The 17355-nt window shown below is 40.4% G+C and overlaps 3 protein-coding genes across 3 annotated transcripts in view; all 3 read right to left on the bottom strand.

The window, feature by feature from the left end:
* LOC140722806 (uncharacterized) overlaps nucleotides 1-17355 on the bottom strand; it is an 879998-nt gene that overhangs the window by 38247 nt on the left and 824396 nt on the right. The gene's annotated exons all lie outside the window — the stretch shown is intronic.
* The window catches only part of LOC140722804 (uncharacterized), a 243264-nt gene that overhangs the window by 150218 nt on the left and 75691 nt on the right, over nucleotides 1-17355 (bottom strand). The window lies entirely within an intron of this gene.
* LOC140722790 (uncharacterized) lies at nucleotides 793-13997 on the bottom strand (the record flags this gene model as incomplete). The annotated part of the gene is made up of 3 exons (XM_073037456.1): nucleotides 793-797; nucleotides 3608-4357; nucleotides 13010-13997. Coding segments are annotated over 3 exons (1743 nt in total), but the record flags the coding sequence as incomplete, so codon positions are not given.

Genomic DNA, 17355 nt, shown 5'->3' with positions numbered 1-17355 from the left:
GTCAAAACAGGCTTTATCATATTTATGTGTACCACCTGTGTTAGTTCAAGTCAGTTGGGTGTTTTAATAACATAATTCACATCATTAATTTGGGAGACTATGTCATACGAATTTCGCCTGAAGTGGATTCGTCAACATAAGACAAGCACCTTATCTCCCACCTGGTATTTTCTTTCGCGAGCCCTGTTATCAAACCAACACTTCATTTTGTTTTGAGAAATCTTTAAGTTTTGTCTCGCTAGACTACTAGCTTGGTGTAGTTTATTTTTGAACTTCAAAACATAGTCTAACGAGTTAACATGTACATCCCCATCAATCCACCGTTCCTTTTAACAAGGTCAAAGGTCCTTCTGTGACCAAATACAAGTTCACATGGAGTAAAGCCCAGTGATTCCTGTACTGACTCTCTTTCTGTGGACAAAAGCAAATGTATTCCTTCATCTGGACAAAAGCAAATGTATTCCTTCATCCCAGTCTTTTCCATTTTCAACACAATATGTCTTAATCATTGTTTTGAGGGTAGAATGAAATCTTTCTAAAGCCCCTTGTGATTCTGTATGGTACGGAGATGATGCAATTTGTTTTGCTCCCAGTTCAGAAACTACCTGCTGGAATAATCCAGATGTAAAATTACATCCTTGATCAGACTGGATTTCTTTAGGCAATTCGAATAAACTGAAAATTTTGGTAAGAGCCTTCGCCACAGTTTTATCTTTAATATTTCTGAGAGGTATTGCATCTGGGAATCTGGATGCAGTACACATAATAGTTAGCAGAAACTGATGGCCTGCTTTAGTCTTTGGCAATGGGCCAACACAATCAACTATAACGTTGGAAAAGGGTTCACCGAATGCAGGTACAGGCCACTGGGGTGAGCTCATTAGGTTTACCCACAACTTCACAAGTGCCTTTTGGAAACTCTTATTCAGGGTAAACATAACTTCATGAGTTAAAGCAAACTGATCTGCTAATCTAGCAGATTCCTGCATAGTGGCAGCATCATTTCCATCTAAATATGACTTTATGTCATAAGGGACGCACCCTCTGAATTCTTCAATTAAAACCAACTCTTTCAAGCTGTTAAAATCATCATTTACATGTTCAGATGTGCACCAGCGGTCAATGCACACAAATTTCTCATAAGCAAATTCCGTATGTCTGGTTCACAGATTTCTTCAAATTTCTAAACTTTTGCCTGTCTGCTTCTGGGACCAACTCGTAAGCTTTGAGCACAGCCTGGTTCACTATGTCATAATGTGTGGCGCGTGGCCATGTGGTTAAGGTGTTGAACTAGCGATCTGAAAGTCATAAGTTCGAGCCTCAGCTGAGGCAGCGTGTGTGTCCTTGAGCAAAGCACTGAACCACACACTGCTCCTGCACATTTATAGCCCAGTGGCGATGATTGGGGCAGCATAAATAAATAAATAATAAGCTGCTTCAGCAACTGTCAAAGCACAATAGGCTTGCTAAGCCTTCCCCTTAATTACACTTTGTAAGAGAATTTTCTTTCTGCTTTTCTGCCTCTCCAGCCTGAAACTGCCTCTGCCTTTCCAGAGCCTCCCATCTTTAATTTTTCTAACTTGTACTGGAGCTCAAGCTCACGAGGTTTACTTTCAGGAAACACCTCCAGCTCCTCCACTTTAAACACACCCTCAGATACATAATGTTCAGCTATTATCCTCTGCATCTGTGCCCTCCTCATTGTCAATTTCACCTTAGCAAGTATTAACGTTTTAGCAATACTCAATCCTTCTGGTGTCCTCTAATGCCTGAGAGGTTCACATTTCCAGATATCTATCAACATCCATTGCTGCTGATTTTCCACACACAAATAAATCAAAAGGGATTTCCCCAATGAAATCGATATTAAATCAATCCTTAAATTTGTTCATATCCCAGACGCAGGACCCATTTTCTTACAAACCGTAATGCTTTAGAAACGAACCAGCAGCAACAGACTACTCCCAGTGGCCACACATTTTAATTCCATGTCCTATTCCCATTCTGATATGTCTACCCATGGCCTCCTCTACTGTCAAAATTAATCCAAACTCAGGTTGGAGGAACAACACCTTATATACCAGCTGGGTAGCCTCCAACCTGATGGGATGAACATTGACTTCACCAACTTCCGTTAATGCCCCTCTTCCCCTTCTTACCCCATCACTGACATACTTAATTGTTTGCCTGTTTTCCATGTCTCTCTGGTGCTTCCCCCCCACCTTTCTTTCTCCCGAGGCCTCCTGTCCGATGATCCTTTCCCATCTCCAGCTCTGTATCACTTTTGCCAATCACCTTTCCAGCTCTTAGCTTCATCCCACCCACTCCAGTCTTCTCCTATCATTTCGCATTTCCCCCTCCCCGCATTACATTCAAATCTCTTAGTATCTTTCCTTTCAGTTAGTCCTGACGAAGGGTCTCAGCCTGAAACGTTGACAGTTCTTCTCCTTATTGATACTGCCTGGCCTGCTATGTTCCACCAGCATTTTGTGTGTGTTGTTTGAATTTCCAGCATCTGCAGATTTCCTCGTGAGTGTTATGTGTATAAATATAACTCCCAAACTATTGAGCTCGGGGGAAACAAGGCTTGGAGTCTTGAGATGGTAAAGTATGAAAGTTCAGTTCAACCACAGAATAGGTGATGAGAGAGAGATATTTGTAATCCAGGGTAAATGTCGAGAGAAGGCAATTATGTCGTATTCCACAGGTTCCATGGTGGTAAAATGAGACCAACAGTCGCTGTAGAGTTTATCTGTCATCCTTCCAAATCCACATACTAATTATCACCCGAAGTGACTTGTCATAATTGGTATCATCTTAATGAATTACCACACCACAGCCAGGCAATGGTTAACACATAAGTGGTCTCCAGAGGATACCCCAAATCAGATCCACTCCTATGGGTCAAATGAGGTGACAACCACACATTCGATGTACGGTGAATCGATAATTAGCCCACCCTTGTGGGCAAAGGAAAGTTCCAAACAATGACCCTTGGTCACTAGTTCCCTGGTTTCGATTCTTCCATTTTTCCTCCTTCGTCTCCGTTTGACTCTGAGTGTCTGTGTCCTCGGTTAAAACTAAACAAGCTGCACATGATGTAAACAAGCTGCAAGTCAGACTGATTCACCTTCTTAATCTCTCTCTCTTAAAATGACAATCCACAGCAAACAAAACCTAGGGATTCATAACAATGGCCACTCCCCATTGTGTGCTGACAGGTGTGCCAGTAGGTGGGATGACTGAGTGAATCCTTTCCCACATTCTCAGCAGGTGAACGGCCTCTCTCTAGTGTGAACTCGCTGGTGTCTCCGTAGGGTGAATGACTGAGTGAATCCCTTCCCACAGACTGAGCAGGTGAACGGCCTCTCCCCAGTATGAACTCGCTGATGTACCAGTAGGGTAGATGACTGAGTGAATCCCTTCCCACAGAATGAGCAGGTGAACGGCTTCTCCCCAGTGTGAACTCGCTGATGTACCAGTAGGGTAGATGACTGAGTGAATCCTTTCCCACAGACTGAGCAGGTGAACGGCCTCTGCCCAGTGTGAACTCGCTGATGTACCAATAGGGTAGATGACTGAGTGAATCCTTTCCCACAGACTGAGCAGGTGAATGGCTTCTCCCCAATGTGAACTCGCTGGTGTCTCTGTAGGGTGGATGAGTGAGGGAATCTCTTCCCACATTCTGAGCAGGTGAATGCTTTCTCCCCAGTGTGAACTCGCTGGTGACTCTGTAGTTGGGATAAATGAGTGAATCTCTTCCCACAGACTGAGCAGGTGAACGGCCTCTCCCCAGTGTGAACTCGCAGGTGATTCTGTAGGTGGGATGTATGAGTGAATCCCTTCCCACAGACTGAGCAGGTGAATGGCTTCTCCCCAGTGTAAACTCGCTGGTGTCTCTGTAGGTTAGCTAACCGAGTGAATCCCTTCCCACAGACTGAGCAAGTGAACGGCCTCTCCCCAGTGTGAACTTGCTGATGACTCTGTAGGTGAGATGAATGAGTGAATCGCTTCCCACAGACTGAGCAGGTGAACGGCCTCTCCCCAGTGTGAACTCGCTGATGACTCTTTAGGGCGGAAGAGTCAGCGTATCTCTTCCCACATTCTGAGCAGGTGAATGGCTTCTCCCCAGTGTGAACTCGCTGATGTCTCTGTAGGCTGGATAAATTAGTGAATCTTTTCCCACAGACTGAGCAGGTGAACGGCTTCTCCCCAGTGTGATCTCGCTGATGTCTCTGTAGGCTGGATAAATTAGTGAATCTCTTCCCACAGACTGAGCAGGTGAACGGCTTCTCCCCAGTGTGAACTCGCTGATGTACCAGTAGGGCAGATGACTGAGTGAATCCTTTCCCACAGACTGAGCAGGTGAATAGCTTCTCCCCAGTGTGAACTCGCCGGTGTCTCTGTAGGGTGGATGAGCGAGTGAATCTCTTCCCACATTCTGAGCAGGTGAACGCTTTCTCCCCGGTGTGAACTTGCTGGTGACTCTGTAGGTGGGATAACTGAGTGAATCCCTTCCCACAGACTGAGCAGGTGAATGGCTTCTCCCCAGTGTGAACCCACTGGTGAGCCATTAGGTCAGATGACTGAGTGAATCCTTTCCCAGAAATTCAGCAGATGACCGGCCTCTGCCCAGTGTGGTGTGAACTGATTGGTGTGTCCACAGGTGGGAAGACCGACTGAACCCCTTCCCACACACAGAACAGGTGAATGGCCTTGCCCAGTGTGAATTTGCTGATGTACCTTCAATTGTGATAACCGAGTGAATCCATTCCCACTGTCTGAGCAGGTGAAAGGCCTTTCTCCTGTGTAAATTACAGGCGTGCCAGTTGGTCAAATGACCGAGTGAATCCTTCCCCACAGTCTCAGCAGGAAGGATGGTCAATTGGATCCCTTGCTCCACTTCTTAAATATCTCGACAGAGACAACAAAACTGGCGTGCCATGTTTGAGCTTCCTGGAGACAAATTCCTTCTCATTTTTAACCTGTAAAAAGATTTACAAAATCCATCAATGGGTGTAGTTCAACATTTCAGATGAGATCACTTGAGTTGTCAAGGTGTGATCTGGTATCACACTGTTACAGTGAGGTTCAACGAAAGTTGGACAGAGAAATCATCTCCTGACTGGGCAGAGTGCTGGTATCTGGAATGACCATCAAATCCCTGATGCTCTTCCTGTCTCTATAAGAATGGGGCATTTCTGCCGTCTCCTGGCTCAGTTTCACTCTCTCCATTGGTATTATTCCCTGTTCCCACTGAGCTGCATGGGTTCCTCGCCCCACAGTAACTGAAACACTCTCACACAAATAGTTTTTCTTGACGTGCAGCTGGGATCTTCTTTTTATGTATTATTAACTTAAAGTGCCACAGTTTTTTTTTTAATATTTAATTGTGTTCTTAAGTAATTACAAGTGTGGAAAAAAATGTATATATCCCTTCCCCCCTCCCCTCTAACTTCCCTATATCAAAAGAAGAGAAAGTTAGAAAGAAAGAAAAAGAAAGTGCCTGGTTGTTGGAAGATCTCCACATGCTCCATGGAGTTCTTAATAACTTTAGTATGTATATTTATTTCTTTCCCCAAGTAACCAATTGTTTCATCTTCAGAGCACCTATATATTTAGTCCTGTCTTTTGTAAATAAGGGCACCAAATTTTCAAAAATGTTTCATATTTATCTCTTAAATTATAAGTAATTTTCTCTAATGGAATACAGCCATAGATTTCTTTCTTCCAACAATCTATACTTAAATATGTATCTGATTTCCAAGTAACTGCAATAGCCTTTTTGGCTACTGCCAGTGCAATTTTTATGAATTCTTTCTGATATTTATTTAGTTTGAGTTTCGGTTTTATCCCTTCAATATCACCTCATAAAAGTAATATTGGATTATGAGGAAGTTGTATTCCCGTAATTTGTTCCAGTAAAATTCTTAAATTTGTCCAAAAATGTTGAATTTTAGAACAAGACCATGTAGAATATAAAAATGTACCAGTTTCTTGGTTACATCTGAAACACTGATCAGATAAACTTGGATTTAATTTATTTATTTTTTGTGGTGTAATATATAATTGATGTAGAAAGTTATATTGCACTAATCTTAACCGAACATTTTTTGTATTTGTCATACTATCAAGACATATTCTTGACCAATTTGTTTCTTCAATTTTAATATTCAAATCACTTTCCCATTTTTGTCTTGACTTATGGACTCCTTGTTTAATTGCCTGGTTTTGAATCAAATTATACATACAAGATATAAATTTTTTAATATTTCCTTTTTGAATTAAAATTTCTATTTCATTAGATTTCGGCAATAACATTGTTTAACCTAGATTTTCTCTTATATAAGCCCTTAGTTGAAAGTAACAAAATAAAGTGTTTCTTGATACTTTATATTTATTATTTAATTGATCGAATGACATTAATATACCTCCTTCAAAACAATCTCCTATGTATCTAATCCCTTTTTGAAACCAATTATATAAAAGTTGATTGTCCATTGGAAAAGGAATAAGTCTATTTTGAATTAAAGATCTCTTTGCTTATAAAGATTTTTTTGTCTCATCATCAACATTTATCTTATTCCATAAATTAATCAAATGTTTTAATATAGAAGTTTCTTTCTTTTCCCGTATCCATTTAGATTCCCATTTATATATAAAATCTTCTGGTACGTTTTCTCCTATTTTATCTAGTTCTATTCTAATCCATGCCGGTTTATCTTTCTCAAAAAAAGATGCAATAAATCTAAGTTGATTTGCTTTATAATAATTCTTAAAATTTGGAAGTTGTAACCCTCCTGGATCAAATTTCCATGTCAATTTTTCCAACAATATTCTTGACATCTTACCTTTCCAGAGAAACCTCCTCACATATTTGTTTAACTCTTGAAAAAACTTCTGGGGTAATTGTATTGGTAATGATTGAAATAAATATTGTAGTCTCGGGAATATATTCATTTTTATAGTATTTACTCTACCTACTAATGTTATTGGTAATGCCATCCATTTATCAAGATCCTCCTGAATTTTTTTCAAAAGTGGTGAATAATTTAATTTGTATAAGTTTTTTATATCATTATCAACTCTTATACCTAAATATTTTATACCATTTGCCGGCCATCTAAATTGAGTTATTAATCGACATTGACTATAATCTCCATTAGTAAGAGGTAAAATTTCACTTTCATCCCAATTTACTTTATAACCTGATATTTTCCCATATTCTTCTAATCTATAAGATAATTTACATAATGAATGTAATGGATCTGTTAAATAAAGTAGAACATCATCAGCAAATAAATTAATCTTGTATTCTTCCTGATTAACTCTGAAACCCTTAATATCTGGGTCCATTCTAATTAATTCAGCTAATGGCTCTATTGCCAACACAAACAAAGCAGGTGATAATGGTCAACCTTGCCTAGTTGATCTTGTTAACTGAAATGGTGTCGAAATTTGACCATTTGTCACTACTTTAGCTTTGGGATTAGTATTTAAGGTTTTAATCCATTTTATAAATGATGTTCCTAATCCATATTTTTCCAATACCTTAAATAAAAAATCCCATTCCAATCTTTCAAATGCTTTTTCTGCATCTAAAGCAACTGCCACACTCGTTTCCTCCCTCTTTTGCGCTAAATGGATTATACTGATTAACCGGGTTACATTATCTGCCAATTCTCTATTTTTGATAAATCCTGTTTGATCCATATGCACTAATTTTGATAAGCGTTTAGATAATCTATTAGATAAGATTTTTTTAAACTTTTTTATTGTTTTCAAATTTTATAATCAGTATTTAATAAAGAAATAGGTCTATATGATGCTGGCTTTAAAAGGTCTCTATCTTTTTTTGGCAATACTATTAAAATAGCTGTTGAAAAAGATTCTGGAAGTCTATGCGTTCTTTCCACTTGATGTATTAACTCCATAAAGGGAGAAATTAATAAATCTTTAAACTTTTTATAAAATTCAGGTGGAAAACCATCTTCTCCTGGAGATTTATTACTTTGAAGTGATCCCAGAGCTTCTTCAACCTCCTTCACTGTAAAAGGCATACCTAATCCCTTCTGTTCTTCCGTATTTAATTTAAGTGCCACAGTTTTAACGCCATATGAAAAATTCCTGCTGAAATGACTGGTTGGTTCACACAGCTGTCAAAAGGGGTTAGAGTGAATGTTTGTATTATTTCAGGTTCTTGTCACAATCATAGAAAATTTCAACACAGAAACAGGCCCTTTGGGCCATCTAGTTTGTGCTGAACTATTTAAACAGCCCACTCCCACACCTCCACCATCCAGGTACCAACACAAACCTCTTAAATGTTGAAATCGAGCTCGTATGCACCACTTGTGCTGGCTGCTCATTCCACAGCCGGATAACCGTCTGTGTGAAGAAGTTTCCCCTCATGTTCCCCTTAACATTTCACCTTTCACCCTTAACCCATGGCCTCTGGTTGTCATCCCACCCAATCTTCGTGGAAAAAGCCAGTTTGCATTAACACTATCTGTGCCTCCATATCACAATCAAATCTCCCCTCAATCTTCTGCATTCCAAGGAATAAAGTCCTGATTTGTTCAATCTTTCCTTATAACCCAAGTCCTCCAGACATGGCAACATCCTTGTGAATTTTCTCTGAAATCTCTGAACTTCTTTTACATCTTTCCTGTAGGTAGGTGACCAAAACTGCACACAATACTTCAAATTAGGCCTCACCAATGTCTTCTAGAAGTCAACATAACATCCATCTATTGTTATCAGTACTTTGGTTCATTAAAGGCAATGGGCTGAAATCATTCTTTCCATCCCTATCTACCACTTTCAGTGAATTAAGGACTTGTATTCCCAGGTCCCTTTCTTCCACAACACTCCTCCGTGCCCGACCAATCACTGTGAACGACCTCCCTTGGTAGGTCATACCAAAGTGCAACAACTCACACTGGTCTGCATTAAATTCCATTTTCCATTTCTAAAACCATTTTCCCATCTGGTCCAGATCACACTGCAAGCCACGATAGTCTTCTCGGAGTCCGCTAAACCCCCAGTCTTGTTGTCATCCACAAATTTGCTGATCCAGTTAACCACACTATCATCCAGATTACAGATATAGATGACAAACAACAACAGATCCAGATCTAAACATAGTCTAACAATTTAGCAGGTACATCCCCATCAATCCATTGTTCCTTTAACAAGGACAAAGGTCCCCTCACTCTACAACCAAGTACAAGTTCAAATGGAGTAAATCCCAGTGATTATTGTACCAACTCTCTTACTGTGAACAAAAGCAAATGTATTCCTTCATTCCAGTCTTTTCCATTTTCAACACAATATGTCTTAATCATTGTTTTGAGGGCAGAATGAAATCTTTCCAAAGCCCCTTGTGATTCTGGATGATATGCAAATGTTGTAATTTGTTTAGTTCCCAGTTCATAAACTACCTGCTGGAATAACCCAGATGTAAAATTACTTCCTTGATCAGACTGGATTTCATTCGGCAAACCAAATAAAGTAAAAAAAAAAACTTGGTAATAGCCTTTGCCAGTTTTACCTTTATTATTTCTGAGAGGTATTGCCTCTGGGAATCTGGATGCAGTACACATAATAGTTAGCAGATACTGACGGCCAGCTTTAGTCTTTGGCAAAGGGCCAGCACAATCCACTATAAATTTTGAAGAGGACTCACCAAATGCAGGTTTAGACTGCAGTGGGGCCACTGGGGTGACCTGATTAGGTTTACCCACAACTTAACAAGTGTGATAGGTTCTGCGAAAGGTCACAACATCTGTCCTCAAATTAGGCCAGTAACATTTTTTTGATAATCCTGTTTAGTTTTATTCACTCCAAAATGTCGACGTAAGGGTATACTGTGGGCCAAAGTTAAAATTTCAGTCCTATAAACTTTAGGAACTACAACTTGGTGAACAATTGCCCATTCCTCACTCGAAGGTACAGCAGGTGGCCTCCACTTCCTCATTAGCACTCCATCCTTGAGATAATACCCTACTGGCACTTTCTTAATCTCATCATCTGAGAGAGCTGTTTCTTTTAAAGCTTCAATATCAGGGTCTTCGTTCTGTTCTGCTATAAACTCCTTCCTAGACAGGGATAAATCTTTCTCATCAGACTTACTACCTGAATCCTGTTGAAACAATGAAGGCAGAAAAGTCCCTGACTGGTCTTCATAACCTGCATCCCGATTTTGGCTATCATGGGTATCAGAATCATGCTGCACAGAACCGTCTGCGTCAGCAGACTGTTTAGCCATACTTCAAGTTACTGTGCAGGAAGGATAAATGTTAAAATCCATCTGTGGGTCGTCAGTGGTTGGGTTAGTTGTCAACTGCACTGCAGGAACAACTTTACCATCTGCCAGGTCATTCCCTAACAGCAAAGTAATATCTCCCACCGGTAAACTGGAGCATAATCTGATCTTAACAGGTCCCGAAACCAATCCTGACAGTAAAGTTACCTTGTGCAATGGCACGGAAACCATGCCGCCCCCAATGCCTTTAATAAGATTTACCTCAGCAGTGTCAGTCTCATTACCAAACTTTAGAACGCTGTCTAACGTACAGACAGACAGACATACTTTATTGATCCCGAGGGAAATTGGGTTTGGTTACAGCCGCACCAACCAAGAATAGTGAAGAAATATAGCAATATAAAACCATAAATAATTAAATAATAATAAGTTAATCATGCAAGTGGAAATAAGTCCAGGACCAGCCTATTGGCTCTGGGTGACTGACACTCCGAGGGAGGAGTTGTAAAGTTTGATGGCCAGAGGTAGGAATGACTTCCTAGGACACTCAGTGTTACATCTCGGTGGAATGAGTCTCTGGCTGAATGTACTCCTGTGTCTAACCAGTACATTAAGGAGTGGATGGGAGTCATTGTTCAAGATGGCATGCAACTTGGACAGCATCCTCTTTTCAGACACCACCGTCAGAGAGTCCAGTTCCACCCCCACAACATCACTGGCCTTATGAGTTTGTTGATACTGCTACCCTAGCCTGCTGCCCCAGCACACAACAGCAAATATTATAGCACTGGCCACCACAGCCTCCTAGAACGAGTAACTGAGGAGCCCCAGTAACTCGAAGAATTTTCACTGGTACCGGGGTTGACCATTCATTTACTAATACAATCCCATCTGACATAAAATGTTCAAATCCTTTCTTAACTCAGACCTTAACTGAGCCTCAACAGAATGTTCAGAACCCTGTGGGTTTATAGGTGCTTCAACAGACTGAACACAGGCATTTGGGACTGTCTCCTTTTCCTTTTTCTTCTTCAGGACAGAACAATTAGCCATCACATAACCAGCTTTCCTACAACAGTAACAAGTAAGACCAGAATATTTCTCCTTCAACTGCTTCCCTTCATCCTTACTCTTATCACTAGTCCAAACTTTAATTTCTGGTTTGCCCTGGTTATCCCTGCTACTCTTTTGGAAGCTCTTATTCGGGATAAACTTAACCTTAGGAGTTAAAGCAAACTCATCTGCTAATCTAGCAGACTCCTGCAAAGTGGCAGCATCCTTTTCATTTAAATATGTCTTTATGTCATCAGGGATGCACCTTTCGAATTCTTCAATTAAAACCAACTCTTTCTATCTGTGAAATCATCATTTATATTTTTATACATGCACCTGTGGTCAAAACACACAGACTTCTGAGAAGCAAATGCCAGATAAGTCTGATTCACAAATTTCCAAATTTTTTCCTGTGTGATTCTGGGACCAACTCGTAAGCTTTGAGCACAGCCTGTTTCACTATGTCATAATCAGCTGCTTCATCAACTATCAAAGCAGAATAGGCCATGGCCTCCTCTACTGTCAAGATGAAGCCACACTCAGGTTGGAGGAACAACACCTTATCTACCGGTAGCCTCCAACCTGATGGCGTGAACATTGACTTTTCTAACTTCCGTTAACACCACTCCTCACCTTCTCACTCCATCCGTGATATATTTAGATATTTTGTTCCCTCTTTCTCTGCCCATCACTCTGCCTGTTCTCCATCTCCCTCTGGTGCCCCCCTCCCCCTTTCTTTCTCCCTAGGCCTCCCGTCCCATGATGCTGTCCGTTCTCCAGTTTTGTATCCCTTTTGCCAATCACCTTTCCGGCTCTCAGCTTCACCCCACCCCCTCCGGTCTTCTATCTTTCACATTTCCCCCACCCCCTCCTACTTTCAAATCTCTTACTATCTTTCCTTTCAGTTAGTCCTGATGAAGGGACTCGGCCCGAAACGTCGACAGTGCTTCTCCTTATAGATGCTGCCTGGCCTGCTGTGTTCCACCAGCATTTTGTGTGTGTTGCCCAAACTATTGAGCTCGGGGGAATCAAGGCTTAGAGTCTTGAGATGGTAAAGTAGGCAAGTTCAGTTTATCCACAGAATAGGTGATGAGAGAGATATTTGTAATCCAGGGTAAATGTTGAGAGAAGGCAATTATGTCAAATTCCTCAGGTTCCATGGTGGCAAAATGAGAGAACAGTCGCTGTAGATTTTATCTGTCATCATTCCAAAATCTCACATACTAATTATCACACAAAGTGACTTGTCACAAGGAGTATCATCTTCAAGTGAATTACCACACCACACCCAGGCAAGGGTTAACACATCAGCAGTCTTCACAGGATACCCCAAATCAGATCCACTCCTATGGATCAAACGAGGTGACAACTACACATTCGATGTACGGTGAATCGATGATTAATCCACCCTTGTGGGCATAGGAAAGTTCCAAACAGTGATCCTTGGCCATTAGTTCCCTGGTTTTCATCCTTCCATTTTACCTCTTTCATCTCCGTCTGACTCTTGAGTGTCTGTGTCCTCGCTTAAAACTAAACAAGCTGCAAATCAGACTGAATCACCTTAATATCTCTCTCTCAGAATGACAGCCTACAGCAAACGAAACCTAGCGATTCATAACAATGGCCACTCCCCATTGTGAACTGACTGGTGTGCCAGCAGTTGGGATGACTGAGTGAATGCTATCCCACATTCTGAGCAGGTGAACGGCTTCTCCTCGGTGTGAACGCGCTGATGTCTCTGTAGGCTGGATAAATAAATGAATCCCTTCCCACAGTCTGAGCAGGTGAACGGTTTCTCCCCAGTGTGAACTCGCTGGTGACTCTGTAGGGTGGATGACTGAGTGAATCCCTTCCCACAGACTGTGCAGGTGAACGGCTTCTCCCCAGTGTGAATTTGCAGATGTCTCTGTAGGCTGGATAAATGAGTGAATCTCTTCCTACAGACTGAGCAGGTGAACGGCCTCTCCCCAGTGTGAACTCGCTGGTGACTCTGTAGGGTGGATGACTGAGTGAATCCCTTCCCACAGACTGAGCAGGTGAAAGGCTTCTCCCCAGTGTGAATTTGCTGGTGTCTCTGTAGGGTGGATGAATCAGTGAATCTCTTCCCACAGACTGAACAGGTGAACGGCTTCTCCCCAGTGTGAACTCGCTGGTGTCTCTGTAGGGTGGATGACTGAGTGAATCTCTTGCTACATTCTGAGCAGGTGAACGGTTTCTCCCCAGTGTGAACTCGCTGGTGACTCTGTAGGGTGGATAACTGAGTGAATCTCTTCCCACAGACTGAGCAAGTGAATGGCTTCTCCCCAGTGTGAACTTGCTGATGTCTCTGTAGGGTGGATAACTCAGTGAATCCTTTCCCACATTCTGAGCAGGAGTACGGCCTCTCCCCAGTGTGAACTCGCTGATGACTTTGTAGGTTGGATAACTCAGTGAATCTCTTCCCACATTCTGAGCAGGTGAACGGCTTCTCCCCAGTGTGAACTCGCTGATGACTCTGTAGGTTGGATAACTCAGTGAATCCCTTCCCACATTCTGAGCAGGTGAACGGCCTCTCCCCAGTGTGAACTCGCTGATGACTCTGGAGGTGGGATAACCGAGTGAATCTCTTCTTACAGACTGAGCAGGTGAATGGCCTCTCCCCAGTGTGAACTCGCTGATGTACCAGTAGGGTGGATGACTCAGTGAATCCCTTCCCACAGACTGAGCAGGTGTACGGCTTCTCCCCAGTGTGAACTCGCTGATGTTTCCATAGCGTGGAAGAGTGAGTGAATCTCTTCTCACAGACTGAGCAGGTGTACAGCCGCTCCCTGGTGTGAACTCGCTGGTGAGCCATTAGGTCAGATGACTGAGTGAATCCTTTCCCAGAAGTTCAGCAGATGGCCAACCTCTGCCCGGTGTGGTGTGAACTGACTGGTGTGTCCACAGGAGGGAAGACCAACTGAATCCTTTCTCACACACAGAACAGATGAATGGCCTTGGCCAATGTGAACTTGTTGATGTACCTTCAATTGTGATAACTGAGTGAATCCACTCCCACTGTCTGAGCAGGTGAACAGCCTTTCTCCTGTGTAAAATGACGGTTGGTCAAATGAAGAACGGTCGATTGAATCCCTTGCCCCATTTCTTAAACATCTAGACAGAGACAACAAAACTGGCATGCCATGTTTGAGATTCCTGGAGACAAATTCCTTCTCATTTTTAACCTGTAAAAAGATTTATAAAATCCATCAATGGGTGTAGGACAACATTACAGATGAGATTACTTGAGTTGCCAAGGTTTGATCTGTATCACACTGTTACAGTGAGGTTCTACCCAAGTTGGACAGAGAAATTATCTCCTGACTGGGCAGAGTGCTGGTATCTGGAAAGACCATCAATTCCCTGATGCTCTTCCTGTCTCTAAAAGAATGGGGCATTTCTGCTGTCTCCAATTTGTGCCTTGGCTCAGTTTGACTCTCTCCATTGGTATTATTCCCTGCTCCTGCTGAGCTGCATGGGTGCCTGGCCCCACAGTAACTGAAACAGTCTCACGCAAACAATCTTTCTTGACATGCAGCTGGGATCTTCTTTTATGTATTATTAACTTAAAGTGCCACAATTTTAAAGCCATATAAAAAATTCCTGCTAAAATGAATGGTTGGTCCACACAGCTGTTAAAAGATCTTAGAGTGAATTTTTGTAATATTTCAGGTTCTTGTAGAAAAGTACAACACAGAAACAGGCCCTTTGGGCCATCTAGCTTGTGCTGAACTATTTAATTTGCCCACTCCCATATCCCTACCATCCAGGTACCTATACGAACCTCTTAAATATTGAAATTGAGCTCACATGCACCACTCATGATGGCTGTTCATTCCACACCTGGATGACCGTCTGTGTGAAGAAGTTTCCCCTCATGTTCCCCTTAACATTTCACCTTTCACGCTTAACCCATGGCCACTGGTTGTAGTCCCACATCAATCAGTGGTAAAAGCCAGCTTGAATTTACACCTTCACTTTAGTTGAAAATACTCAACAGGCGCTTTCTAAATGGTCACCTATGTTGATGTCATTGACAGGTCGAATAAATGCTATAAAAATGGTTATTCTAATGAAATTTTTATATATATTTCAAGCAGTTGCCTCTTTTATTCCAAAAACATTTTTTGATAAAATAGATTCTTTGATTTTATCTTAGGTTTGGAATAATAAAAGCTCTAGAGTAAATAAACTTTCATTACAAAAATCAAAAAAGATGGAGGACTGGCTTTACCAAACTTTAGATTTTATTATTGGGCAATTAATATTAGTTATATTACTTTTTGGATTTATGATACAGACGACCAAGATCACCCTTCATGGTTACAGTTGGAGGAAAATTCAGTAATGGGGTTTTCGTTAGCTTCTTTATTAGGAGCTCCTCTTCCGTTTTTGTTCTCCAGAATAGGTAGACAAGCTCTTAACCCTATTCTTAAACATACTTTAAAAATTTGGTTTCAATTTCGTAGATTTTTTTAATTAAATGATTCTTTGCTTCCTCGTAATATTTATTCTAATTTTTTTTTTATACCATCAACTTTAGATAAGGCTTTTTTAACATGGAAAATTAAGGGAATTAAAACTTTTTTAGATTTGTTTTTACAAGACTGTTTAATGTCTTTCTCACAGTTAATGGATAAATATGATATCTCTAATACACATTTTTTCAGGTATTTACAGGTTAGGAATTTCTTACGCGATTTTTTACCGTATTACCCCTTGGCCTGCTGTTCAAATTTTGCTTATGTTATTTTTCAGTTTAAACCTTTTCAAAAACGATTAATAGCTATCATTTATAAACAGTTAATGAATGCTCGCATGTCGCCTAATGATACGTACCTGGGAAGTAGAACTTCAACATTCACTTTCAAATAATCAATGGAGTAAAATTTATTATTTAGTCAATAGTTCATTTATCTGCGCACGACATATCTTAATGCAGTTTAAGATAGTACATAGGGCCCATATGTCCAAAGATAAATTGGCGCATATATTTCTGAATATAAGCCCTATTTGTGACAGATGTAACACAGAAATGGCTACTTTAACTCATATGTTTTGGTCATGTGTAAGTTTAAATAATTTTTGGAGGGATGTGTTTGGAATATTATCTAAAGTTATAGATATAGATGTTCAATCTAATCCACTTACAGCAATTTTTGGGATTATTCCAGAGGAAGCAAGCAAAGTGTCTGCTTCCACCCAACATGTGATAGCTTTTTCAACTTTACTGGCGAGGACAGCTATTTTGCTACACTGGAAAGAATCTAACCCGACTACTGTTTTTTATTGGCTCTCCTCCATTATGTCATGTCCAAGCTTGGAGAAAATTAGAAGTAGGATATTTGATACATCCTTTAATTTTGAACAAGTCTGGCGACCTTTTATTCAATATTTTCACATGATTTAATTTATTTTTATTTATTTATTTTTTAAATTCTCTTTGGGGAAAATCCTTATCCATGAAGGTTTGGAGATGACTGGAAGGATGTGTTTTTCTCTCTCTCCCTCTCTCTCTCTCTGCTTTCTTTAATTCTATCCTCAATTAGACTGCCCAATCTTTCTTTGTCTTTCCTTTTTTTCTCTTTCTTTTTTTTTTGTTTTTTATTTCAGTTTAGTTAGTGTATTTTTTCCCTTATCAATAAAATCTCCAATCTTTTTTTATGATTATTATGAGGAATTGTAGTTCTTTTTTGACCATTGTATAAATAACAGCATAATATTTTACTTATTTGATTTTGATATTATATACTTTTTGTTTTTACTATTGCTGTCTATATGTCTTTTAAATTATCTACTTGTTAAACTCCTCTTCCGATTTGTATATTCTTTATTTGGAAATCAATAAAAAAGATTGAAAAATGAATTTACACAATCTATGCCCCTCTTTCACAATCAAATCTCCCCTCAATCTTTGATATTCCAAGGAATACAGTCCTGAGAAGATGAACTGATCTACAAAAGTCATGAAGTTAAAGATGAAACATTCTTTTCAACATTTTAAGCAAGATTAGAGT

This window comes from Hemitrygon akajei, unplaced genomic scaffold (assembly GCF_048418815.1).
Source record: "Hemitrygon akajei unplaced genomic scaffold, sHemAka1.3 Scf000089, whole genome shotgun sequence".
NCBI lineage: Eukaryota > Metazoa > Chordata > Chondrichthyes > Myliobatiformes > Dasyatidae > Hemitrygon > Hemitrygon akajei.
Note: the sequence above shows the minus strand (reverse complement) of the source record. Positions and strands in the feature narration are given on the sequence as shown.